This window comes from Dryobates pubescens, chromosome 13 (genome assembly GCF_014839835.1).
Source record: "Dryobates pubescens isolate bDryPub1 chromosome 13, bDryPub1.pri, whole genome shotgun sequence".
Taxonomy (NCBI): Eukaryota; Metazoa; Chordata; class Aves; order Piciformes; family Picidae; genus Dryobates; species Dryobates pubescens.
Genome location: NC_071624.1, coordinates 10,411,688 through 10,438,353, shown reverse-complemented (window position 1 = coordinate 10,438,353; position 26,666 = coordinate 10,411,688). Strand labels below are relative to the sequence as shown.

General features: G+C 51.2%; 1 protein-coding gene across 1 annotated transcript; it reads right to left on the bottom strand.

The window, feature by feature from the left end:
• Nucleotides 1-927: 927 nt before the first annotated feature.
• MASP1 (MBL associated serine protease 1) lies at nt 928-26,370 on the bottom strand. Its single transcript, XM_009903497.2, has 11 exons — nt 26,140-26,370; nt 23,319-23,544; nt 15,228-15,405; nt 14,847-14,978; nt 14,398-14,594; nt 13,927-14,074; nt 13,303-13,421; nt 12,375-12,453; nt 6,787-6,924; nt 5,695-5,769; nt 928-2,285 (listed from the first exon to the last, which is right to left on the bottom strand). The coding sequence occupies exons 1-11, from the start codon at nt 26,346-26,348 to the stop codon at nt 1,390-1,392; spliced, it is 2,397 nt and encodes a 798-aa protein (XP_009901799.1). The 5' UTR covers nt 26,349-26,370; the 3' UTR covers nt 928-1,389.
• Nucleotides 26,371-26,666: the final 296 nt, after the last annotated feature.

Genomic DNA, 26,666 nt, shown 5'->3' with positions numbered 1-26,666 from the left:
GGAAGAGGAGGAAGACAGGCTCAAAGGAGGCTACAGGCACTCAGAGAGGGCAGCAGGCAATTTTTGCATGTGGCTTACAGCTATAGGAGGGCTTTGCTGAAAAGTGAAGGAGATGATGTCCCTGCTGAAGGAAGGTAAGCTCACCTAACCTTGTTCCTTGGTGGGGCTGATCTGTCTACATGGGCCATGGAAGAGGCTGGGGAGATATGAATGCTTCTGGTGTGTTAGGTGAGTTGTGGCCCATTTAGAATGACTTGGACACTTGCAATAGACCAGAAGTGTCATGAACAAACACTGAACACTATCAGTAACCTGTAAATCAATCAAATCAATACCTTTAAACACAGTTAAAAGGCACTAGGTTGTTGCAAGGATGAGTGCACTGCCATGCAGGACTACCCAGGCCCTTAAAAGGTGAAACCCCAAGGAAAGGCATTTTATCTGGAAGGAGTCTGCTGAAAACAAGTATTGCTTAAGAACAGTAGATATGATACAGCCTTGTGTGTGGAAACCTTGCCTTCAGAGGTCTGCTGTGGCCAGAAACCATTCCAAGAGTTAGTCTGAGGGGAGTACTAGAGAGGGGTTTGGGTGATGGAGGGTTGGAGAAGTTTAAGGGCCATAGGTGAGGGTAACACTAAATCCAGACCCTGTTCCCTGTCCTTGTGTCCTCTGTGGGGCATCCATCCTACATGGTGGGGGTGGTGCCAGTTTGGCAGCCACTAGCTTTCCAGACATGGCTGAAGCTTAGGGAAAATGTGGATGCATGTTCACATCCCCAGGGCCAGGTGGACATCACTTGAGATATTATCAGGTAGGGACGTTTGTTTGCAAATAGAAATATGAGCAAACCTCCAGGGCTCACTCCCTACTTCTTACACAGAAAAGGTGTTCCACAGCATGAAGGACTTCTGAGGCCCAGCCCTGCTCAGCTGGGTGTCCTGCACTGTCTATAACCTCTGCAGCTCCTGCAGATGTGCCATCTGATGGGAAGATGTGGAGGGAGAGCCCGGAGGATGCGGGCGATTCCCTGTGCGCAGCCCAAAGCTTTGTTGGCCAGGAAATGCTGTCTCCATTACTGTGCCTTTGTCCTGGCTTGGAGGGATGCTCCCTGGGAGTTTGGGTGAGGTTTGGAGATGGGCAGCACAAGCTGAGGATGCCAGCTGAGATCTTGCCCTTTGCTCCCTTCCCCCAGCTTCCTAGCAAGCGTTTCCTAAGAGCACAAGCAAAGGGGTGTGGGACCAAGTGAAGCGAATGACGTGGTGGAGGGCTGGCAAAGGCCTGACGTGCGCTGAGCATCGTGGCTACTGCTTGCGAAAGACCAGAGTCTGGAGCACATTAAACAGCAACAAAAAGAAGAAAGGGATCTGTGGCAGCAGGCTGCTTAGTCACTCATCTCTCCAGCTCCGGCTCCAGAAAAGTCCACCTCTCCGAGGAGCCTGTTTTCTTCTCCACCCAGTCCACGTAGTTGGAGACTTTGGTGTACACACCATACACCTGCTTGCTGCCACATTCCTCTGGGCCACCCCAGGAGACCAGCCCTTGGGCCACCCACCTCCGAGTTGCCGGGTCCTGGATGACAAACGCTCCCCCACTGTCTCCCAAGCAGGTGTCCTTCCCTCCTTCGTAGTAGCCAGCGCAGAACATGTTCTCGGTCACGCTGTAGTTCCCTGACCGTGACTCGTAGCTGGTCTTGCACTCTGCGTGCAGCACCACTGGCAGCTTGACATACTGCAGGATATCAGACAGTGTCCTCATGCCCGAGCTGATGATCTCATCCACCGTGATGTTGGGGTTAGAGATGCCCCAGCCAGCCACCAGCCCCAAAGTGTTGGGGTGGGGCCCCTCCAGCTCGTGCTCAAACTGGGGCAGGCAGACAGGCATCACGTACTTTCCCATGGTCACTTTCTCCTTCAGCTTCACCAGAGCAATGTCATGGTTGTAGTTCTGGATGTCAAAGTCCTCATGGAGGATGATCCTCTCCACCGTCCGGTTCACAGCCTCCATCTTGTTTCTCACATCGTGCAGGGCCAGGTAGACAGTGACGTGCTCCTTAGAGACGGGGATGACGGTCTGGTCTCGCCTCTGAGAGCGGAGCACGTGGGCAGCTGTCAGCACCCAAGAGTCTGAGAGCAGGGCCCCGCTGCCAAACCATTTGTCATTGGGCACCCGGGACATGTCCTCCACCACAATCAGGGCCTGCCAGGGAAAGAAGCCAGGCTCTGCGTTCCGGCCGCCAATGATGCGCTTGATGATGCCGGGCAGAGGACGAGCTGGACGGCCGCACACTGGAGACAAAAGGCACAGGACAGTTACTCCCACCACATATGGCCCATATGACATGAAGGAAGCTGGAGAGCCCTCAGTGAAAAGGATAGGCTCTTGCCAATGTCCTGTGTGCTGGACCTCTGCTCCAGAGAGGAGGATTTACCCTGCAAATTGTGAGCTCATCTGTAGTCAAGAGTGAGCTATGGCCCACTGTGCACGAATATGGACAATCAGAATTGTGTATGGCACACTGCTGGATGCTGGGCTGTGGAGGCTTTCATCCAGGGTTAGCTACACTGAAGCTCTATGAAATCTTCTGACACTGAAGGAATGGACTCGGCAAAATATGTGAGCCAGGGTGGGACTTTGACCACTTTAAACAGTATCAGACCTTAGTCTTGGTTTACATCTATGTGATCTGTGCTCCAGATAGGGACCATGATGTTAACAGATTTCTTAGGGAAGGGCAAGTAGAGGAATCTTCTGCTATCTTAAAGACCTGGCAGGTGATATGATTTCTGCCAAGCTTGGACTGCAGTAAAACAGGGCTGTGACTTAAAGGGTGGTTGTACAGCTGAGCTGGTAGGTGGGACAAGAAAATGGCTTGAAGGCTATCCTGCACTTTGCAATTCCTCACTTTGCAGTTCACTTTCTGGAAAGATTTGGCTGGATCCACATCACTTCAGAAGCAGAAGGGCCAAATGAGTAATCCTGCAGCCTCACTGTGCCCTGTGAGCTCACTCAGCCCTTCCCAGAGCATCCCCCCTATTGCTCAGCTCATGCTTAGTGTGCCAAGAAACCCCAGGGAACACAGGCAGGAGGGCTGGAGCCTGACATCAGCCCAGCCTCACCCCTCTCTCTGAGACCCATCCTGAGCTCTGTGGTCTCATGGCCATAGCATTTTCCCTCCTGGAGGGACTATGGCTGGAGAAGGCTCAGCTGTGGTATGTTGCCTAGCACCATGGGCTTTATTCCTCACCACAATACTGGCAGCCAAACCAGCATTCCTCTGCTCATCTCCTCTACAGACCTGGAATTAATGTCTGAAGAGACCTATTGTGCTGCCTGGTTTGTCTCCAGGACCTTTATCCCTGCACTGTCATATGGTGTGAGGAAGAAGAGAGGTTCATCATGCTGAAGGTCACTCTGAGAAGTTTGGACAGGGTGGGCAGGGACAATACTGTCTCTGAGGAACTTACACCTTGGGACATGATTGTGGGTTGTGGGGCTGACTCACACCTATGGCAGCACTGTGGAGAGGGACTCCCAGGTTGCCTGAGGGTCCTGATGTCACTGGTAGGTTGTGGGAGCCAATTTGGGCTTGTGCTTCTACAGCTGGCAAAGTCCTGAATAACAGAAGCTCAGATGCTGGTCTCATCCCCCCAAGCCTTCAAAGGAAACCCACATGCTCTGTGGAAAATGCTAAGACTCTTCCCTGATGCTCCCTGTGACACTATCACCCCATCTATGCACCCCTCACAGAAAGAGGGTCTGACTCCCCCCCAGGATGATAGGATTGAGGCTGACAGTCAGTCGTGCAACCAGGATAGGAACCCCAGGATCTGCTAACATGGCATTGTTGCAGCCAGGGTCTGAGGTTAGAAAAACTGTGGCTCTGGCAGTGGGGGAGCATGGTGAGTGTTTCTACCTGCGCTTCGCTCCCCTGCCTTTCCCAGTGCTGCAAGGAGCAGCAACTGTCCTGAGGCAAGTCACTGCTGCGTCCCAGGCCGGCGGGTCTGCCGGGCAGCTGTCCCAGCGAGAGGCTTTCAGAGGAAGTACATCCAGCCAAAAATGTATTCTATTAAATTACATATCAAAAATGCTGACCAGGCTGCAAATGCTCCCACTAATGGCAGAGGCAGGCGTGGAGTGGCCTGGAAGAGGAGCTGCTGGTGATGGGGATGTGGCGTGAGACGTGGGGGAAAATCTGAGGAACAGCTGGCCAGATGCTGCCTGCAGATCCTGATCTCAGGAGAGTGTCACCCTCTCTCTGGGATTTTCCATTTTCCTGAAGCCTCTCTGGCTTCTGTCACTAATCAGGAGGCCTGGAAGTGGCCCATGAAAGCAGCTATGGCCCCAAAAAAATGTCCCCATATGCTCCCAGGTCAAATTAGTTCAGACTGAAACATCGAGGAGAGATGCAGGGGGCAGCCATCGCAACAAAGCAGCCATAGCCCTGGTCTTGGAGCTCCATGGGATGCAGACAATCCCAGGCAGTCCCTCCTTGGGCCTTGCAGTTGCTCAGCATAGCTGGAGAGCAGATACCCTCCATGGACATGAGCCAGCTCCCAAGCCCCTCATGGTTGCAGCTGTAGCTGCTATATGGCAGCCACATCCCTGCCCCTCTCTGGAGAGCTATCCCTGCACATCTGACCACAGCCTGCAGCTGGGATTGTCTCCAGTCCCCCCTCCAAGCAGCAAGACCTGACCCCAGGCTTGGCCATGGCCAGCCAACATCCCAGGGACTTTTGTTTAATCCTGAGTGGGCACCTGGCCTGGAAACTTGCTGGCTGCAAACATTGCTGCTGCTGCTCAAAGGCCTGGGGCTTTTCCTTCCCTACAAACCAGCTGGGTGTTTCTGAAAGGCTTAGAGAGATGCTAATTGCTCCTGCATGTGGACATACTGCTAACTGGAGTTGGCAGCCAGCTGTGCTTGGTAGGTAACGTTTTGCTCTTGGCTGGAGCCATCTGTGGTGATGCTAAGGGCTGAATGATGCTGGGGCTGCTGGTTTCCTTGTCTGCTGGTGTAGGTAGCTCAGGGAGCACTGACAGCCAGGATTACTGTGACCCCACTGCCACTTTATAAAGACAGGGAGACATGCCCCTTTCACTGCTGCCCAGTGCCACCACTGCACCCTGAGCAGCTGGGCCAGCCAGGAGGGCAGGAGGGCTCTGTCCCCAGTGCTCAAGCAGCTGGCTATTGCTTTGAGGTCATTCAGCCTGGAGAAGAGAAGGCCCAAGGGAGACCTCATTATGGCCTTAGAATATTGATAAAGGGCCTGTAGGAAAGATGGGAAGAGTGTTTTTAGCCAGGCCTGTTGTGGCAGGACAAGGGGTGAGGGTTTCAAATTCCAAGAGGGGAGATTTAGACTAGATAAAAGAAAAAAGTTTTTACAGTGAGCACGGTGAAACACTGACACAGGCTACCCAGAGAGGTGGTAGAAATGCCTCCCCTGGAGACATTCAAGGTGAGGCTGGATGATGGGGCTCTCAGCTCCAGCTGTCCCTGCTCATTGCAGGAGTGTTGGACTACACAATCCAAAGCAACTCAAAACATTCTATGATTCTCTGATACCTATGACCAGGGCACATGGCACTGTCACCAGGAAGCAGAGTCCCTGCCTAGGGCAGCAGCAGGTCAGGTCGGGCATGGAGGTGTTCCTGCTCCACACCCCCTCCTGCAGGAGCCAACCACCCCGCTGCTAGTACCTGGTCTGCAGGAGGGCAGTTTTGTCCCCAGCTCCTCGCTCCTCCATGCTCCTGATGCATCACACGTGTAGGTGGCTGGAAGAGAGCAAAGCATTAGCTGGGCTGTGGGCTTGGGGGGCTGTCATTTGCAGCAAGGAGATGTTGCACAGCTGCCAGGACCTTTTCCACCTCCAGAGCAGGAGGTAATCTCTCTTTTATGCTCCCTGTACTTCATTCCCTGGTGAGAGGGGCAGCCCTGTCCCCATGAAGGGGACATGCCACTGTCCTCAATTTCCTTGCCTTGGGCTGTTGGGAGGGCTGTGCTGCTCCCTCAGCCTCAGCTGGCAGCTGCTGCCCTGTTCATGCTGCCAGTGCCTATTCTGCAAATGCATGCAGAATGCTGGGACCAGATGCATGGGGCCAGAGGGTGTGCAGAGGGATATGAGCAGGGAGACAGGAATGTGAGGAAATCATTTGGCTTTGCTTACTGAGGGTGGAGAAGGAAGAAGGTCTGAGGTGTGTGCACAGCCCTTCTGTAGCCCTGAGCAGGGTCTAAAGAGTGCAGAGACCTGTGGTGCTTGGCACCTTATGGTGTCTCTGGTTGTGGACCATGTGGATCAAGGGGAAACTCACTCTGCCATGATGCCACTGCCAGCTCTTCAGCTTTGGCTATGCTGGACATTTGAGTGCTGGGATGGGGAGCCTTGGGGAGACCTTTCTGAGACTGCTGGACCTGATGCTCTTTTCAGCAGCACCTTCTTTCATAGAGACACAGAAAATTTCATATGCTGCAGGGAGCGGATTGCAGAGTGAGAAGGCAGAGTGCTGAAGAACCACCACACTGCTCTGCCAAGGTTGTGAAACACACAGACAAAGCAATTGTCAGTGCTAACTCCATCCTACCTCACTGTAGAGCAGAATGTGGCCAATCTGATAGTCCAAGCAGGGCAGATGCAGGTTATGATGTGTGCAGGCTACATCCACAGCCTGCTGCTTGCAGAATGTCCCAGAGTGGCCATCCCAAGCTCCCCCCACTTCCAAATGTGCACACATGCATGGCCATTCACCCACCCAGACTGTGCCACGGGGATGTAGCCCAGCCCCACTGCTCACCGGTGCTGTTGGGGGCCATGTGGTAGTAGGGATGCTGGCAGTGGTACTGGATGGCTGCTCGGTAGGTGGTCAGGTTGTTCCTGGAGGAGTAGGTGATAAAGCCATGCTCCAGCTCTGGTGGTGCTTTGCAGTCAGCAACTGAAAGCCAACAGAGAAGGTGGGTTGAGCTCTGTGCTGTCTCATGGGGTGTCCAGCTAGGCAGTGAACAGGTGATGCTGGGCTTTGGCACATGGCCCTGTGGGGCAGAGCGAGTGGCCGTACAGTCCTGTATACACTTTCTCCAGGGCACTGCAGGAGGCACAGCCTGATGCAGTCTTAGATAGCAGCAGGAGGCTGTCCCCAGGCAAGATTGACTGACCCTGTGAAACTCCACCACAGCCACCCTGGTGTTTTTACAGGGCACATTGGTGGCACTGCTGCACACCAGCAGCACAGTTCACCCACAGCTGTACAGTCAGCACCACTGCACGGGTGGAGACCCCAGTCCTACAGCTCCTCTTGTGCACTTCAGCTAGTGCTATACCTTTGTGAAGGGAAGAAACCTGCTCTGCATCTTTTGAGAGATGGTCCTAGGGTATGTCTTAGCATCACAAAATCATACAACTGTTTAGGCTGGAAGAGACCTGTGAGATCATTGAGTCCAACCATTAACCCGAGTCCGTTGCTAAACCATGTCTTTGTGCATCACATCTTCATGTCTTTTAAATCCCTCCAGGCAACCTGTTTCAGTACTTGACAACCCTTTCAGTGAAGAAATTTTTCCCAATGTCCAACCTAAGCCTCCCCTGGTGCAACTTGAGGCCATTTCCTCTTGCCCTGTTACTTGGTACTGGGGAGAACAGACCGACCCCCACCTCCCTACAACCTCCTTTCAGGTAGTTGTAGAGAAGGTCTGCCCTCAGCCTCCTCTGCTGCAGACTTAAAAACCTCAGTTCCCTCAGCTGCTCTTTATAGGACTTGTTTTCCAGGCCCTTCACCAGCTTCATTGCCCTTCTCTGGACCCACTCCCACACCTCAGTGGCTTTCCCTTAGGAGCAGCCAGGAAAAAAGCAGGCAGCGATTCACCAACCTATGCCATGCATCCCCTCTGTGCACAAGGCTTTGCTGAGAGCCTGCCCCCATCCTTCCTACTCTGAGTCTCGCTCATCCAACAGTGCTGATAAGCATTTACAGATGAGGCTGAGCAATCCTAGGTCCTGGGTGTCCTGTGATGGCAGGAGATGAGATATTGAGAGTGTGGCTTAGCTGGTCTGCAGATCTCACCTGCTCCATCATGGGCAATTTTGGCTCTGCTTCATCTATCCTTGGTGTGGGCTTGGGGTTTGGTGAAGGGAGAAGGATTTTCAGGATGGCCTGTCCATAATCCCCTTTCTTCCCTGCATTCCTTGCAGTGCCCTACCCAACCTCTTCTCCCCAGCTTGTCCCCTTCACTGGGCCTGTGCTGTGCACCCCAGGAAGGACCTCGAGTTGCAAGCTGGTTCATTCTCCAAATCCAGGAGTGGCCTCATGGGACCTGTGTCTCCCCATCATGCAGGCAGTTCACAGCACACTTGGGGGATGCTGTGCAGCCTTCTCCAGCCCCATCCTTGGGCACCTGAGCCAGAGAAGGGCAGAAGCAAGCATCTGATTGTGCAAGCAAGTGCACTTTTGTGGAGATGTATTCTATAACATTTATGAGAGGTAAGTAGGACATGAATGGCTTGGCAGAAAGCAAGTCCTGTGGGTCAGGGAAGACTTGGGCTCTGGGAGTCTTCTGCTCCAGGATGGGAAAGGAGCAAGGACAGGAGCCCTAACTCCTTATGCAATGATCCAGGATAATAAAGAGAGAATTCACTAGAACCAGTAGCTGGCACCAGGGACATGTGCAATGCCCAGGTTTAGCCACATGCTTGGTTGAAAAAAACCATGGTTTGTGGCAATATGCTGCAGTTCACTGTTCACCAGGATTCCCTCCACCTGCCTGGTAAGGATAGCAGGTGATGGAATGGGTATGTGGGTACTACCAGATCAGGAGGAAGTTCTTGGGGGTATCTGTACCTTGCAGAGGGGAAGAGGAGGGGACACAGATCCCTCTCACCAGCCCCTCAGAACCCCAGCCAGCCTGAGCTTTCCTGCTCACTTCCCATGCTGCTTCAGTGCTCACTATTTCTGTGTCAGGGTATGACCAATGGTGGGACCTTTATAAGGCACTGGAGGATGCTAGGGCTCTCAGGGGAGATGAAATGGATGTTGATAGATCTGCCTGGCTTGCACAGCTGCTCTGGGGTTGTTTATGGCTACAAGGAAGCACCCATTGGCCCATACAGCCCGTCCCCTCCCTGTGTGTCTGCCAGGCCTGGGGCAGACCTGATGGCTAGCTCTTGCACAGAGGTGTTTCCCAGTGTCCTAGGTCCAGCCAAAAGGGTGAGGAGAGGGAGTTCGTGCTGTGAGCCTTTCCAGACTTTTCCCTTGGGAAAGGGACCATTTAGCATCTCTGTCATCCTTGGATCGGAGGTGGCCCAAGCTCCCCAACATGTATTCTTCCTCCTCTCCCAATCTGGTCCACAGCTCAGCATCCTCCCAGCAAAGCCTCTGATGCCTCAGGGAGTCCAGGGTGAATGCTGTGGGCTTCCAGGGACATGAATGCAGCCAGACACCAGGCTGTGACCTCCTTCAGCCTGAGGCCAGCCTGTCCTCCCCTCCACAGGGCCAGCAGCGGGAAGCAAAGGGGAGACAGAGGAGGATCCAAGCTCTCGTGCCAGTGCCAGGGGTTGGTGCCTGCAGGACAAGGCCGGTGATGCCCACCCATCCTCCAGGCCTCATTGCCCGGAAGATCTGAAAGGCACCAGGACTCTTGGAGAGAGGAGAGGAAGGAGTGTTTCTTATTTGTGACACTGGGCCAGGGAGGAAGGGCAGTGGGAAGCTGAATCCAAACAAACAAACAAACAAACAAACAACCAGGCGGCCATGCTGCGCTCCTTGCGCAACCACCGCCTTGGAGCTGATCCAGGCCGAGGCCTCTGGGCAGAGAGGGAGGGATGGGGAGGACGTGACGGGAGCCGATGGCAGCACACAGTCCCCAGGCAGTGGTGCCAGGGCCAGGCAGGCACCGCTCAGAAAGCACCAGGAGCAGGAGGGTTAACAGTGCCATGCCAGTTAGACAAGCCATGGAGATGGAGTTGGCATTAGGGCCAGGGGCAGAAGGGACCTGCCCTTGGTACTGGACAGATCAGAAAGGGACATTGAGACAGGCTGCTCGTCAGGGCCTCACGCAGCCACTTGCTCGGAGCCAGCTCTTCCCTCTGTCTGGTTGTCGGCTCTATCTGCAGCTGCTGCACCGAAAGCAGAGGAGAAGGAGGAGAGCAGAGAGAGAAAGCCCAATTAGTAGATGAGCAGAGAGAGGCATGCAGGAAACCCAGCCCCCAAACCACCAGAAATCGTTAATGAGCGCCCCGTGAGCCATGCCAGGGTGCTGGGTATACTGCGGAGACACAGCCATGCTGAGGACCTGCTCACTCCGCTTGGCCGGGGCAACCTGGGGACAGTGGCTGGGAGAAGCCGTCACGGGGTTGCGCTTGGCCTCGCCAGGCCACGGAGCTGGATTTCATCCACCTTGGCTGAGAAGTGTTCTATTTTCTGCATTGCTTTCTAAAACCATTTTAGCTCGTGCCCTGATACTCCCAGACATCCCGAGGAGGTGGGAGGCATTGCAGTTTGGAGGCCTGATTTGCCCATTTAGGGGCTTCTGGGCTTTCCAAAAAAAAAATGTCTTGGCCATGTCGTGTGTAGTGAGTCACATCACACATGAAAGGATCAGTTCCAGCCCAGCTGGTACAATGCAGACAATCACTTCAATTTTCTAAAAAAGAAATAAAATAAAATCTGGGAAGTGCTAAAAATATTTATCTAGGTTGTTTTGGGTTGTTTCCCCACCCCCCCCCACCCCCAATGCCAGTTTGTGTCTGGTCACTGTTCAAGCTGGATAAAATCAGTGACTGTGGTAGTGAAAGCTATAGGAATGGGGAGTTCCTCGCTAGGGCTAACCCACACCTGGTATCACTAACCCACATCTGGTATCACAAACCCCACGCTTTCTACGGAGCCCTTTCAGATACAGATCTATTTAGTAGGTCTGAGAGCCTCCCAGTTTCCATTTTGAGTGAGCAAACAGGTATTAAGACTCTAAGGTAAGAGCCACAATATCTCTAACAGAAAAAGCATCTGCCCAGATGAGAAGGGCTTGAATCCCAACATCCCTCAAGAGCAGATATCTTGTCCTGCCTCCCCTGAAAGGGTCTTTTTCTGAGCCTGTTTGCTGTTTTTCTCCTCTCTGGGCCAGCCTTACAGTAGACTGAGCAGCAATGAGAGCCATCCTGAAGACTAAGGGTGTTTGGGGAAAAGATATCATCAGGTACATGTCCCATGCCTGAGCTGAAAGACGAGCTGGTTTAGATGAAAGAAGAGATGATGCAAATAGTCACCCAGCCTTTCAAAAGGTATCTCCTCTCTTTTCCCCTTTTCTCCTGTTTCAAGGTTTGTAAATGTTTGGGTAACTTTCCTCTCCCTTATCACTTAGCTGAGCATGGTTCAGGCTAGTACCTGGAACCTCTACAACTACCTGAAGGGAGGTTGTAGCCAGGTGGGGGCTGGTCTCTTCTCCCAGGCAACCAGCACCAGAACAAGAGGACACAGTCTCAAGCTGTGCCAGGGGAGGTTTAGGCAGGATGTTAGGAAGAAGTTCTTCATAGAAAGAGTGATCGGACATTAGAATGGGCTGTCTGGGGAGGTGGTGGAGTCACCATCACTGGAGGTGTCTAGGAAGAGACTGGATGTGGGCTTGGTGCCATGGTTTAGTTGATTAGATAGTGTTGGATGATAGGTTGGACTTGATCTCAAAGGTCTCGTCCAACCTGGTTAATTCAATTCAATTCAATTCAATTCAATTCAATTCAATTCAATTCAATTCAATTCAATTCAATTCCAATTCAATTCAATTCAATTCATTTCAATTCAATTCCAATTCAATTCAATTCAATTCAATTCAATTCAATTCATTTCAATTCATTTCAATTAATTTCAATTAATTTCAATTAATTTCTATTCTATTCTATTCTATTCTATTCTATTCTATTCTATTCTATTCTATTCTATTCTATTCTATTCTATCCTATTCTATTCCTATCCTATCCTATCCTATCCTATCCTATCCTATCCTATTCTCTCTAGTGCCCTATGTCTTAGTAGCCTCTGTTGGTAAGGAAACTTGGACCAGGATCTAGAATATCCCAACATGTCTAAGATTTGTCCAGCTGAGCCAGTTCTCAACAGCCAGGCTTGCTCTTTCCTTGACAGAGGAACAGCAAAGTGGCTGGCAAATCAAGTTGTATGAGTAATCTAAACAAAAGCACCAATCTCCTGCTTGTGGCATTTGGCGTGAGCCCCGTAATGTTATCCAAGAACAAGCCAAAAGAGTTTTGCAGGGTTACATAGCCTCTCTCTGGGCTTGTGTTGCTGAGTAAGGAATTCCACTCTGGCAGGGAAGCTCCCTTTAGCATGAAATTATTTCAGCAGGAAAAGGACACGGGCAGGGTAGGGAAGAGTGTCCTTACTTTTGCAGGTAGGAACCTTGTTACTCCATGTCCCATCCTTTAGGCATTCGATCTGGAAGGAGTCACTTTCCAGGTCATCCTGTGCAGAAGATGCCAGCAAAAGAAAAAAAAAATCTACCATCAGTGTGCAAGCCATGGAAATTAACCTCTCAATAAAAGGAAATTTCTCAGTAATTTAGTCAAAACATATCCAGACCCCCCTGGGAGAGGACTTTTCCAGCTAAAAATTGCAATGCAGTCATAATGAAGAACTTGGAAGAATTTTCTTGTTTGCAGCAACTCAGTGGAGTGCTGAATGCAAAAGAATTGGAACAACTTATTCCTGTTTCTAGGTGCTGGGCTGGTTAAAGAGGCAGCTCTGCATGGAGGATGAGTCTGGAAGGACATCAGGGAAATAGCCAGCTCCATGTTGGAAGTCAAAGCAGGCTACCAGTTTGGAGGGAAGACAGCCACCCTGTGAATCACTTGTACTCCCTCTAGTTCTCAGCTGTTTCCTGGAAAGAGCCTGCCAAAATCCCAAATCTTCTTGACTTCCAAAATCCTCCTGGCTTGCCAAAGCTGTTCCAAAGTCTCTGAGGACAGCTTGGTCTCTGGAGGCTGGCCTCTGTGGGGCTGCCTGGGAAACTGAGCTCTCGCCCACTGAGGTGGCGAGCAGGCAGAGCCCTGGCAGCTGCACCCAGGGCTTTTGCTGACTTTACCTCTGGCCAAGGTGCCAGGTCTGGCACTCAGGAAAGTGCCATCTCCTCTCTTCCTCTGTGCCTTTGGAAAGGGAACTTTGTGGCTCTCAGAGGAGACTTTTCCTTGCCTCTGGGAATAGGGTAAGGATAGCATGTAGGTTGTCTTCCCTTTCCCAGAGATGCCATGGCTTTGGGAGGAAGGATTCCCCCTTTCCTACCCAGATGCCCAGCTCTACGCTGTCACCCCATACCTTCAGTACTTTGTATCCAGTGTTGCAGCTGATGACAACCTGGTCTTTGAAGGTATACTTGGCTTGGGAAGGCTCGATTTTCCCATTGAGTGGTGGTTGCACCAGTGGGCACGGGTTTCCTTTGAATAAAAAACAAGTGAAGCAAAGCAAAACTCAGAAGAATAAATGGAGGAGATGCAGAATCCTAGCTCTGAAATCCAGACCACATACCACAGTTTGAGAATCTTGTTCCTGCTCCTGCTATTAGCCTATACTGGGATGGCTCAGCCCTGGTCTTCTCCTAGGAGTAAAGGCTGCAGGGCTCACTTACCTCCAGTCTGTACTACTCTTGCTTTGAACATCACGAAGCTGGGAGCTAATAACAACAGGTTGTGTGATTATCCTGCCCAAAACTGCTCTGCTTTGCCATGTGGTCTTGTCTCAGGGCCCATCTGGCACAGGGGAAAAAAGCTGCTGCTGAAGGGAGGACTCCATGTTATTTTATCCTTTTCTTTTGATTTCTGGAATAGGCTCTTTCTGGAGACAGGATCATGGACCACCAAACTCGTGGGCTCCACTTGAAGGGTTTAGGAAGCCTTTCACATTAGCCCAAACCAGTAAACAGAGGAAAGCAGCAGGAGTTACCAATTGCTGTGTATGACAGCTTCCAGCCTCTGTTCTCTCCTGAGTTGTCACTGTGGAAGAGGATCTGTACGCTGTTGGTCTGGGTTTCAATGGGTCCTGGGGACTTCTCTCCACAGAAAGGGCCAAACTCTCTTTGACCAGCTTTGATCTGCCAAGGCAAAGAAGAATGAGCAGTTTGAGGGAGATCTTTGATCCCTGAGGATTGCTTCACCCTGAGGCTGATGGATGGTGCTGCAGTGGGGTCAGTGGGGCTTAAGCAACATGTGTTGGGGGGATATGAAGTGAAAGAGGGTCACAGTTGGCTGAAAGGGTCAAAATCAAATGTGGTGAGAGAGATGGGAGTGACTGAGCACAGGGCTCTTGTTGGTTTCTTCACCTCTGTTTAGAACAGGGAAATTTTGGCCCCATCGTGAGGACATTGGGGAAATGGCAGGAGGCTGGGACAGGAAGAGTGTGGAAAATCCAGCTCACCTTGATGTAGTCATAGGGACAGGTCACCTCAGGGTGGTCTTCCACATCAAAGCTGTCATCAAAGCTCAGGGTGATGAAGAAACCTTCTTCCAGCTCGATGCGGTACAGGCAGTCTGAGCTCTTGGGGTAGGGGCTGGGGAAGTCAGCACTGGTGATCACTCCACTTCTCTGGGTGTAGAGGTTGTCACTGCACTCCACTGAAACACAGCCATGGCTCTCTCAGGGCCCTGCCAGCCACATCCTAGCCCTGACCATGCTGAGGAGCCCCTTCCAGTGGAGTGCGGTCTGCTGGGTGGTCCATGGAACACATGGGTCCATGCAAGGAGAACCTCCCACAGCAACCTCCAAATATGCCTGTGGCTTAGAGGGTCCTGGTCTGAGAGCTAATCCAGGCTAATCTATATGATGCAGCTTCAGAGACTAAACCTTTTAATTTGTCTGGGTGGTACCTTTGCAGGTCCTGTTGTCGGAGTGGAGGATGTAGCCGAACCTGCAGGAGCAGTAGTAGCCTCCAATGTAGTTGTGGCAGTAGTGGTCACATGCCAGCTCCTCATCACTTTTCTCCAGGCACTCATCCACATCTAGGAAGGAGAAAACAATGAAGGGAGGTCACCTGGAAGCCCCCCATGCACCACTTCTTGTGGGAACATTTGCTGCAGCACTGAGAGTTGTCCCACATGGTGGGACACATCAGCAAATCCCATGAGGTCCAAGGGCTGCACACAAGGACTTTTCTTGCTGGGGTCCCCAAGGCTGTCCTGAGATGTGGTCCTAGCAACTCTTTTATGCTGGCCTAGCAAAATGGTCCTGCAGGGTTAACTGCTGCTTACCCACAGCGGTGTAATGGGCATCGAAACCAGTGAAGCGTTCCTCATTGGAGAAGTCAGACCTGAATGTGAGCCCCATGTAAGGCCCTGGGGACAGGATCACTTGCTGGCCAGGAGCCTGCTCTGTGTCTGTTGTCTCCCTGCCGCAGAAGGTTGCCAGCTCCTGGTCCTCAGCTTCAATCTGTTAGCAGAAAGAGTGGGTGAGTGCTTGGCAGAGTTTGGGACTTACCTCCTGGATTCTTCTGAGCACTTGGACAGTGTGGGAGTTTAACATGCCCCTGGGGTGCTCCCCAGTGCTGGTCACCTCTGAATTTTCTCTGCATATGGCTGTGCATGTCTGTGATCATGGAGAGCCCATGGCACTTTCCTAGGGGAGGTCAGGCTGAGCTTGGAGTTATGCTCTGCACCTGAGAGCTCAGATCTCTGCTTGTTCCTGCCCAGCCTGTCCCCTGACAGGGCTCAGCAGTGTCTCCACGGGGCAGGCTGGCCCATCTGGAAGCCTGTGATGGCCACTGCCTAAGGATGCAGCTCTGTAACCCTGGGTGCCCAGTCCTGCTCAGCACTGTGTTGCCTTGGTCCTAAAAATCAATTTCCAGCCATTCCTGCTGCATCTACCCACCTGCAGAGGACAGAGCATGTCAGCCCTGACTCCCACTGCTCTGGCTCTCTGAGGTGCTGTTACTGCAGTAAAGCAATTAAATAGTTTCTTCAGTATGAGCAGAGGGACTCAGGTCTGCCTGCTCCTGCCTGTGCTGACCCTCTGAAGCAGATGCTGAGAGAGCAGGTAACATGTGGGATGTGAGGAGGGGCTGGGAGGTGTAAGGAGAGGATGCAGGGCAGGAGCCTGTTTGGGATGTGGGGTGAGGACATAGGCAGGTGTCTCTGAAGAAGGGCTGTGAAAATCAGCCCGGGGGCTATGTTGTTCCCAGTCAGATCTGCCGGTATGTGAAATGCTTCCCCCTTGTCTCCTCCCTCAGCCCAAGTGTTGATCAGGGTGACAGCATCTGTGTGAGGGCTGTGCTGCTCAGAGGGCACTGGGGCACCAGAGAAGCCTCTGCCCATTGATTTTGCATCAGATCAGAACAGCATCTGTAGTTTGGACAGTGTTTCTGTTCCCTGGACTTGCTTGGATGAGCTTGGTCCTGTCCCAACCACCCAGAGTTCCTGTCTGGTTCCAGAGCTGCAGTACCAGGCTTGGAGCCATGCACCTAGAGAGCTACAGCAGGGGACATATGGGTCCTGTCAGCAGGCTCACTAGTCTCTGTGTGTCCCTTTAAAGCACAGCCGTGCCCATGCCTTCAAGCACCGTACGCCCTGCAGAAAGCCCTCTGGGTTTCCCCGGAACCCCCCCTCCCTTCCTTTTTCCTCGATGTTTTCCCCAGGACTGTTTCTGTGCTGACTCCATCTCCTGCAAATCCCACCCCTAGCCCCTGTCTCGACCACAACCTCTCCCAGCTCATTCCCAGCACCCTGCCAGCTTTCCCCCAGGAGATTTAAATATGAATAACCCCTCGGCTGAGGAATGTGAGGAACACCACCAGGCCAGCCCTGCACCGCTCATGCCAAACCAGCGCTATTGAGGGCCTGATGAAGCGTGCAGTCCCCCAGCCCATGCCTGAGGACGCCTGTCGCCTGCTCAGGGACCCATGGGGACCCAGAGGCATTGCAATGCCATCCCTGGCTTGCATGGCCTCCATGAGGCAAAGCTCTCCTCTGGCTGCACCCCTGCTTTCTGGAGACCCTCAGGATGCATCATCTGGAGAGAGCCTGGAGCTGAAAGGGAAATTTCCCAGGGCCGGGCAAGCAGGCGGAAACTCACTCACACCAGGGAAAGCCAACGTGGAAATGGCAGCTCAGCATGCCTTGACATTGCCTCCAGATATTTTCCATCCTCTCATGCAAACTGGAGCTGGCCAGAAAAGAGAGAGACTTTCTGATGATAAATTTTGAGAATTTGGAGGAAAAATCATGAGCCCAGCACTGGGACAAAAACTCAATGGAATTATTTGTGTGCGTGTGACAAAGCATTTGGGGGGAGGGGGGGGGAAAGGAAAACAAGTCATTTGGGATCCATCTGTTTTCAATCCCTTTGAAATATACTGTGGTGCTTTAGAATCTCTTTTAAATCTGAAAGAGATTGTTTTGAGATGAAAGAGTGTTTCAGACTGAAAACTGGGAGCAGCATCACCAAAGGAGAAGGAAAGCGACACTTTGGCCCCGACATAGCCTTGGCTGTGTGGCACGCAGCCTGTTCTGTAGAAACTGCTTTTTTGAAGGGAAAGTTGTGGGAAGGAGCCAGCTCCTCTGTGCAGGGCTGGTAGCTGTCACCTCTGCAGGGAGACACAAGCCACCACATGAGTTCCCATCCCTCTCCTCCAGTCCCAGCTAGGGCAGGACCTGCAGCACAGAAGACCTTCCCAGCGCCCTACGTCTTGGCCCAAGGATGCTCCTGCCATGGGTCCAGCCCCCAAACCGCCCACAGTATCCCTGGATAGAGCCCCAGAGTGGCAGGATGAGGCCCGGGAGAGCTGAGTTCTCCTCACCAAAGGTATCCACGGCCCCTTATCTGTGACGGGTCCCATGCCCCGAGCCACAGGGAGCAGAGACAGCCCTCCGGCAGTAAACTAAACAGAGAGGTCATCCTCCCTGGTTAATATTTGCTGCTTCTGCTGAGGACTGTATACTTTTTCGTAGATCATTTACATCCAGTGAGCAGGCTGGTAATTAAATCCTGGTTGTTTGTTTGGAGTTTCTCCCTCTCGGGTCACGATGTCGACGTTTTCACTAGAGAAGATGTGTCCCTAAGGGAAATATCAATCGCCGCGGAGAAATGCCCTATAAAAATACGCTGAAAGAATCTGCCTTTGAAAAGTAAAACACAGCCACACTCCTCTGCCTCTCAATTTACTCTTGCTGCTGCCTCCCGCTCTCTTCCCTCCTTCTGCTTGCCTCCTCATGCCCTCCTGGAGGTTTCTGCCCTCCTGGATGGAGGCAAATGGGGTGTGTGTGTGTGTGTGTGTCCTTCTCGGCTGTGGCTCTGTCCCCCCCACATTTTGGCTAAGAAAAGTGGTGACCCAAGCTGTGTGTCCTCCTGCTGCCCCTTATTGATTTGGGCTTTCAGGGCAGGAGGCTGGGGGAGCCCCAGCTAGGCAGCAAATAAATGTTGCCCCAGGGCGTGGGCTACTGGGGATGCCAGAGCAGTGATGCTCCAGAGGTTCCCTCCTGCGGTGGGTGGGTTAAAGAAACACCAGGAACGTCGAGGGGAATTTGGCCCTGCAGTTCAGTATCTGCTGCTGGAGAGGAGCAGGCAGCCAGCAATACGGAAATGCAGCAGCCAACCCCCCCTCCAGCCCTTCAGGAATGCACTAATTGGATTGATGAAGGCCAAACATACCACTCGTAATATATATAACTGGCTCATTAGGCAGAGAAATCTCAGTGCTGGGCTGAAGGCACTGGGAACACAAGATGAGGAGATGATCAGAGACAGGGAAGGGCATGAAACAGCCCTTGCCAAGCACCCTTGCAGTTCAAGTGCACACAAGAAGGCAACACTCAGATGAACATGGGTTGTTTGGGGTTTTTCTGCAAAATGACATGCTGCTGCTGCCTGTTGGAAATGAGGCAGGTATGGAACATTCCCAGCAGGAGCCTCACTCCAGGTCTCCTGGAGATCCTCTCCCCAAAATGAATGTGATTTGTTCCCAGTATAAGTTAAAAATCCCTTTGTGTACAAACATGCAACTGAATTTCCACAGGAACATGCATGGAAGCAGCTGTGCAGTGGGGGAAAGGGAAGAACGGCTTCTGCTGCTGTGGAGTTGGCTTGGTGTCTGGGGACTGTCCCCTTCCATGGACTGTTGCATCCACATGACATATTTCTGGACCAGGCCTGTTCCCTGGGAAGGCTGAAGGTGCAAGGAGAGTCCAGATGGGATGCTGGGGCACTGAGGAAACTGATGGCTCACACCCATGCCTGATCCTTCTCCCTTCCCTGCATGGGGAGTAACTGTGGTCCCCAGTGAAGCAGAAGGTGTCTGGTGCCACCAGACTTCTCTGTGAAGAGCCAGCAGGATGGGAAAAGTGAGCAACAAAGCCTTGGGTTCTCCCCTCCTCCAATCTGCCTCTCAGAATTTGAAGTGGTGTTCTTGAGCTCACACAGCCTCAGGGTATGCATTATACCCTGGCTGAGGCTATCTGAGAGCTCCAGAAGAGGATGCTCTTCTGAACCTCCAGTTCATGCTGAGCCCTGATTTGTGCTTTTACCTCTCTTTTGAGCAGAGAAAGGGGTAAATGTGTCCCACACCCCCTGTGAGCCTAGGATGTGGCATTGCAAGGTTGATCTGCTACACACCTTAAGCACTGTGCAAACCCTTGGGGGAACGTGTCTCTGTCACATCGTGAATCTTTCATAATCCCCCTGCCAAATGCCACTTCTCAGGGAGGTGGCACCTGCTGCAGCTCTGCCTCACCAGCTTGGCCCACACTGCTCACCAGCCTGGCCCATACCCCTCACCAGCCCCTCACTGGGGACAGCTAAGACAGACTCCTGTGCTTGGTTGGGCCACCCTCAAGCAAATTTATTTTCAGCCCTTGTTTTTGCTTGAGATACCTCCTGAGCACCCACATGTGGGGTTAGTAGGAGTTCTGCCTGGGTGAGCAGTCAAATGGCACAGATCCTCCCTGGAGACACAGATGTAAGTAGCAGTTGCAGAGAAGTGTCTCAAGTGCCATGTGTGGCCAGAAGTCTGAACATATCATGAAGAGGTATATCCAAAGGAGACTTGGGGTGCATCAAGAGAGACGGGACCTGCAGACCCACAAAGTGTCACAGACCCCTCTGCCCTCCTGCCTTCACATACAGTTGCAAAGACCCATCACAGACAGCCCCTGCACTTGAGAGTGAAGGCAAATCCCTGCATCGTGTGCTGAAACCTGCCAGGTCTCAAGCATGTGCCATCCTGGATCAGGACCCGGTGGCAGGGATTGCAGAAGAGATGTAACCCCATGAGGACTGTGAGCCAGCAAGGACTTGCCATGGGCTCCCTTGGGGGAAATAATCTCTTCTCACCACAGGCTTCATCTTCACTACAGTCAAGGATCTGATCCTAAGCTAGAGCCTAAGCCTTCAGGGCCTGATTTCATTCCAGGGCTTGACCACATGGACAGGACTGTAGGCTAACATCTCCTTAATAAGCTCAAGGATTTACTTGTGAAGGCTCCTCAGAAGTCAGGATTATCCTCTCTGTCCCTCCACTGGGATTTCATCTTCCATCTCCCCATCCCTGCTGCAGTGCTCCTCAGTGACACTAGTCAAAATTTCTTAACCTGATTGCCCAGTCATGGTTGTGGCCTTCAAGGAGCCCTTGATGTCAGTGCTGGAGGCTTGTGTGCAGTGCTGGGTGACTTCAAGGAGCTGAGCAAACTGCAGTGAGACCTTCCACGAATGAGGAACCCCTAAATCAGGGACAGCAATGAGCCTGAGGAGGAAGGAGCACTGCTGAGGGCAGGACCTGAAAGCGGATGGCTGCTCCTTCCCCATTCCCCTAGACATGGCAGGTAGCTGAAGGTGGTCATCCAAAAGCTGGGGAGAGGCTGTCTCCAATGCATTGGGACCTGGAGCTTGGCTTCCCAAGGCATCCAGCATTTCCTACATGCATGGGGGTTCTTTGAGTGGCTATTTTGAGGGTGGCTCTTCCTCACATTCCTCCTGGCTCACTTCCTTACTGAAGTACCATCTCCCCTTTCTGCCATCCCTGCTTGCACAAACGAGCCTCCTGGCCTGTGAGCATTTCTCTAGAAGCCATTTTCTTTTCATATATATACACACACACACACAGAGAGAGACAAGCATGTGTGTGCATATATATAAATAAACAGCTATTGTTTTAATTAGCCATTGTTTCAGAGATCTGGAAATTGTTCCCTTCTGAAGACCACCCCGAAGGCAGAGGTCTGTGCGGGTTTATAGCTTGGCTCCCCCTGAGCTTTCCACTCAGGGTGACTGCACTGCTGGAGAGCTCAGGCATGTGGGTAAGGCAAGCGAAGGTCAGGTCATGGTGGCTCTCTGCCTGTTCTGAGCTGTGTCTCCACCTTGCATCAGACTTGCTCAGGCTCCATTTTGACCTTCTTCTTATGGCTGTAAGAATGATGAAGAACCCTGGTGGAGAGCCCAGTCAGAGCCATGGTCAGAACAAAGTGTTCCTTTGTGCACATAGAGACATATAATCATTGGTTTAACCTGTGCAACTCTCTGCCACAGGATGCTTGCAGAGATTAAAGTCACCCATGAGTTCATAAAGCATGGGAATCCATCAAATGCAGAAGTACCACCTGTGGCTTTCTGAACATCTTTGTTGACAGACTATTACAGAGGAGCATTTTTCTGTGCTGCCTCTATGGTTATATCCTATAGCCATGCACTGTGAGCCTCTGTCAGGGAGAGGGCTGGTGCTATTTCTACATCTTGTCTTGAGGCAGACAGAGACTGGACACAGGGAGGAAAATAGCTATGGAGTCATTTGCTCATCTCCTTAACATCTTTTAAGCTGGTGGTTTAGCAGCATCAAGATTGCACCCCTACCCAGCAGGGCAGCCTATGGAGCTCTCATCCATTTTCAGCACTTTTCAAATGTAATTCTGTGGTGGAGGCTTTGCAAGCTGAGTTACAGCCCCGAGCAAATTTATACAGCTGAGATCTAAATCCCTGTGGAAAATACCACCTTCTTATGGAAATCCAGAGGCAGAGAGCAACATGGTGCCAAGTTGGCACCACAGCCAAATAACAGGAGCCTTATGAAAAAGGAAAACTGAGCAGAGGGTGAAGGGCAGGAGGAGGAGGGGTAAAGTGTGGAATGGGGAAAGTTTCCAAGAAATTTGCTCCTTGTGCTTGCTGGGTTTTTAAAGCAATATATCTCTATACATGCTCCTGGCCCTTGTGCTTGGAGAAGATCCAGGAGAAGCAGAAAGAACTAATCAAACCTCAATGAGAGCTGTTAGTTGCAGAATGGGTGCCAGCACAAAGGGGAAATTAAAGCAGTGAACAACAGATCCTAGAGGGGAAAAAAAAATACAAATGTTTGCTTTGTTTTCTTAGGGCAAGAATAAAATAATAATTTCAAATAGCTGGCAACTGAGTTTTGCTTTTCCAGACCTGTGTGCAACCTCCACCTGCCTCTGTGTGGAGGGGCAGGGTGGGTCTTGTGCTGGGCAATGAGTTATGGCTTGCTCAGCCATGCAAACATAGAAAGCACCTGCTTGCTACTTCTGGGCTGCTAGGAAGCACCAAACCAGAGCAAGTTCAAATCCAGCTTGTCCTGCATGTTAAGGAGAGCCTTGCTTAGCGAGATCTGTGGTGCAAGAGGCAAGAGGCACTGCAGTGTCTGGCCTACCACCATTTTTGATGGGTTAATGGCCATCATTGAAATATTTTGTGGGTTTGGCCATGGAGCTTCCCGGGAATCTCCATAGCTTGTTTGTGCTTCAGGTATTTGCCAGCAGTAGCCCCAGAATTTGCATCCCAGCTGTGAAATGGGTTTGCCTGGAACCCAAAGGAGCCTTTGCGTCTGTGGCCTGCAGCCTGTGGGAGGCTCTGCTTGGAGACCTCAACCTGCAGCCTTGAGCTCAGGCTTAGGCTTTCCTTTTTGCTTCCCTGGGGTCTGGACAGGGTGTCCCAAAAGTCTGCAAAGCCATGGCCAGGGATCCACGCTGTCTGCAAGGTGCACCTGTGGCCATGCCCTGATTTTTGTCTAATACAGAGGCTCTCTTTGCATCAGAGTGGCAGAGTGGGAGTTTAGTCATGGCAGGTTCATCAGCCCATAGATGTGTAAATCCTGTTGGGTCCATTGAGAATTAGGTACCAAATTACCTCCAGATCCTCAGTGGGTAAGTTCTGAATCTGTGTCCCACTCACTGTCAGTCCAATGGATGCTGTCAGCTTACCTGTGCTCTCCCTGTTGTCCACTGGACTGACAACCCATGTGCCCAATAAATGAAGAACAGCTTCTCCCCAGCTTTTCCAGCACCATCCTCTCTCAGTTGGCCAAACAGGTCTGCTGTTTACCCCACCACCTGCCCCATAATACCACAGCTCACCTTCACATAGTCGTATTCACAGAGGTAGGATGACTCCAAGTCAAAATGCATGAAGTACAGCTTAATTTTAAATCCATCAGGCACAGAGATGTTCCATGTCACTTCTGAGTCGCTGGGATAGGAGTCGGGGAAGTTGGGAGACTGGATCTCTCCAAACATGTCTGTCAGCTCAATAGCATCTGCTGCACAGAGCAGCAAGGCACAAAAGGACCAGGTCAAGGGATACCTGGAAAACATACAGGAGGAAATGGAATGAAACTCTGGCAATGCTACAACCTGGTGAGGACTCAGTCTCTTTTCCCAAGTGGGTCGTGTAAGGTCACACGTTGTGAAAAGGCTGGGAGAGGAGGTGCAACGGATTGTCACCACGAGTGATCCCCCTGCCAAGCCACAGAGAGGTGGAGATGAGGGTGGGAGCTGTCTGTGGCTCTCAGGAGGTGAAAGCCCCTTTGAAATGTGGGTGATGCAGGCTCCATGTGTGATGCAAAACCATCTTCACAGCTCCCAGACAGCTCCAGGCACTATCAGGAGCCTGGCACTTCTCATTCTTCTGGTAGCAACAGCTGCTGGCAATACATCCTTTAACTAATGGGGCTCTGATGGGCAAATCTTCATTTAATGGAAGAATAAACATAAGGATGCTTAATAAAATAATGACACTTTCTAAACCAGTTTAATGAAAGCATCACAACAACAACTGGGAAGTATCATTACGATTAATACTGCTTAGCCTCATCCTGCCAAATTGGGATTGTTGCCTCTCAATACATGGCACACATCATTGCAGCTGGGCAAAGATGGACAGCAGGCTCAGCAGCATAACCCAGCATGTTACTCTTCTCTTCTTCTCTTCTCTTCTCTTCTCTTCTCTCTTCTCTTCTCTCCTCTTCTCTCCTCTTCTCTCCTCTTCTCTCCTCTTCTCTCCTCTTCTCTCCTCTCTTCTCTTCTCTTCTCTTCTCTTCTCTTCTCTTCTCTTCTCTTCTCTTCTCTTCTCTTCTCTTCTCTTCTCTTCTCTTCCCCCTTTTCTTTTCTTTTCTTTATTTCCCTTTTCCTTTATTTTCCTTCTTTTATTTTTTCTTTTCTTTTCTTTTCTTTTCTTTTCTTTTCTTTTCTTTTCTTTTCTTTTCTTTTCTTTTCTTTTCTTTCTTTCTTTTCTTTTCTTTTCTTTTCTTTTCTTTTCTTTTCTTCTCTTTTTCCCCCTTTTCTTTTATTTACTTTATTTCCCTTTTCCTTTATTTTCATTCTCTTTTCTTTTCTTTTCTTTTCTTTTATTTTATTTTCTTTTCTTGTCTTATCTTTTAATTTCTTTTCTTTTATTTTTTTTTTTCTTTTCTTCTTTCTTCTCTTTTCTTCTATTTTCTTCTCTTTTCCTCTCTTTTCTTCTCTTTTCTCCTCTTTTCCTCTCTTTTCTTCTCTTTTCTTTTCTCCTCTTTTCTTTTCTTCTCTCCTCTCCTCTTTTCTCATCTTTCTTTTTTTCTCTTTTCTTCTCATCTCTTTTCTTATTTTCTTTTTTTTTCTCTCCAGTCTTAGGGTATCACTTGCCCCATATGGAGAAGCACACAGAGGTTGAGATCTTTTGTCATCAGTCAGCCTTTAGAAAAACCTCAGCCTATAGAGTTTGCCCAAACTTGTTACCAGCTTGTTTGTCCCAGAGGAGGACAGAGAGTACAGGTAAATCAGTGGCAGCCCATCTGACCTCACACCAGCCTCGAGTTCCATTTGAGCATGAAAGTGAGCACAAATGGAATACTTCTCTGTACAAGGGGAGAACACTGCCTGTGCTGGAGGTGCAAGTGGAAAATCCTGTGCCATTGTGGGGGACCCAGAAAGAGAAGCAGACCTCAGGCTCTTTACGCCCAGTGCAGTGCACAAAGCAAAGGAAACGTGCAGGAAACTGGAGCCATTAGAGACAAAAAATTTCCATTTTCTAAATCAGGCACTAAGGCCTGGCAAAGGCTTGTAGGTGTGTATTTCAGGCATTGGAACTGCTCACATGCACACATATACCTGGTTTCAAAATCAGGGCTTGATTTAGGTATGTGGGTGAAGAAATTGAAGCTATATAAGTAGATAATTTTTAACCTGTCTGTGTTGTCTCAAATCCAGGGTGGCAGATTTCTGAGGTTCATTTGTGTAGTGCCATCACTTTTCCCAGCTCTTCATTACAAAGCCAAGTTAATAGGAGCTGAGAAATTTGGATAGATTTTTCTTTCAAGCAGAGTGAGGTTGAACATGCCCTTTTCTGACAGCTTGTCTGAAACCACAAAAATGTGTGAAGGGAAAATCTGTTTCTCCTCTGGTCAGAGTACATGTACAGGGCTGGATGCTCAGTTGGGTGTAAATGGGCATAACCTCCTTGAGCAGAACAGGCCATTTGCCAGTGCAGCTCTCTGCTTTCCTTTTAAACATGGGAGGAAAACATCAAAACTTCTTTCCCATGCCAGGAATGTCTTGGCCTCATGTAAAGTGATAAACTACCATGGTGTGCATAGAAACCTGAAGCCCATGCAGCGTGTCCAGCCTCTCTCGCACCTTTCACCCATGCACCATGGCGGAGCATACGCCCAGGCTGCATGCTCATCACCCGGGGCTCCCCGGGGCTCTGCCGGGATTCCAGCATACGAGCCGGGATGCCTGCACACAAGCCGGACTGCAACACAAAGCCGAGGCATGGGTAACGCCTCGTTTGCTCGCGGGTGGGGAAACCGAAGCCACGGTCATCAGAGGGAAACCTTCCCCAGCCAGATGGTCCCCTGCCCGGCCGTGCCCCCAGACCATCACGTGCGAGACCCCGGGGTCCGCCCGTAGCGGAGGTACTCACCTCATGTTGCTGCTGGGAGACTTTGACGCACGGAATCGCTGGTTGGTTTGCGGGGGACGGCTTTGCCTCCTTCCAAACGCTCCGCTGTCCGCCTTATCTCTGTCCGGAGCTTTGTGAGCGTGTGTGTGCCTATGTGTGTGTGCGTCTGGAGTTGTCTGGCATTTTCCATGCAGGTCACGCCTTCCCCTGCCTGCAACCGTTCCCCACATCCCCACAGGCACGCATGCAGACCTGCCCGCATTGGAACCGTCCTCCCCGCTGCCGCCCGCCGCCGCTCCCGCCTCTCCCGCCGCTCCGGCAAGCGCCGTGGCATTCAGGGAAGTTTTTGTCTTCCCTAATCTCCAGAGTTTTGTGTGTGTGTGTGTGCCCATGCACGCTGTGTTTTCTCTCCCTTTCTTCTCCCCCCCCCCCCCCCCCCCAGCCTGCTTTGCCAGATGGCTAAATTTGCTTCTCAATAGGGTCGGAGGCTCCAGCAAAAACAGAAGGCAAGAAAGTGTGAAGGAAAAACCCACAAAAAACCAAAACCC

Coding starts and splice junctions, on each gene's coding strand:
- MASP1 (XM_009903497.2), bottom strand. CDS start 26,348: ATGTGGGGAACGGTTGCAGGCAGGGGAAGGCGTGACCTGCATGGAAAA. Junction 14,595..14,846: donor CGACAACAGGACCTGCAAAG/GTACCACCCAGA, acceptor GCTGTGTTTCAG/TGGAGTGCAGTGACAACCTC. Junction 14,075..14,397: donor GTCCCTATGACTACATCAAG/GTGAGCTGGATT, acceptor TTGCCTTGGCAG/ATCAAAGCTGGTCAAAGAGA.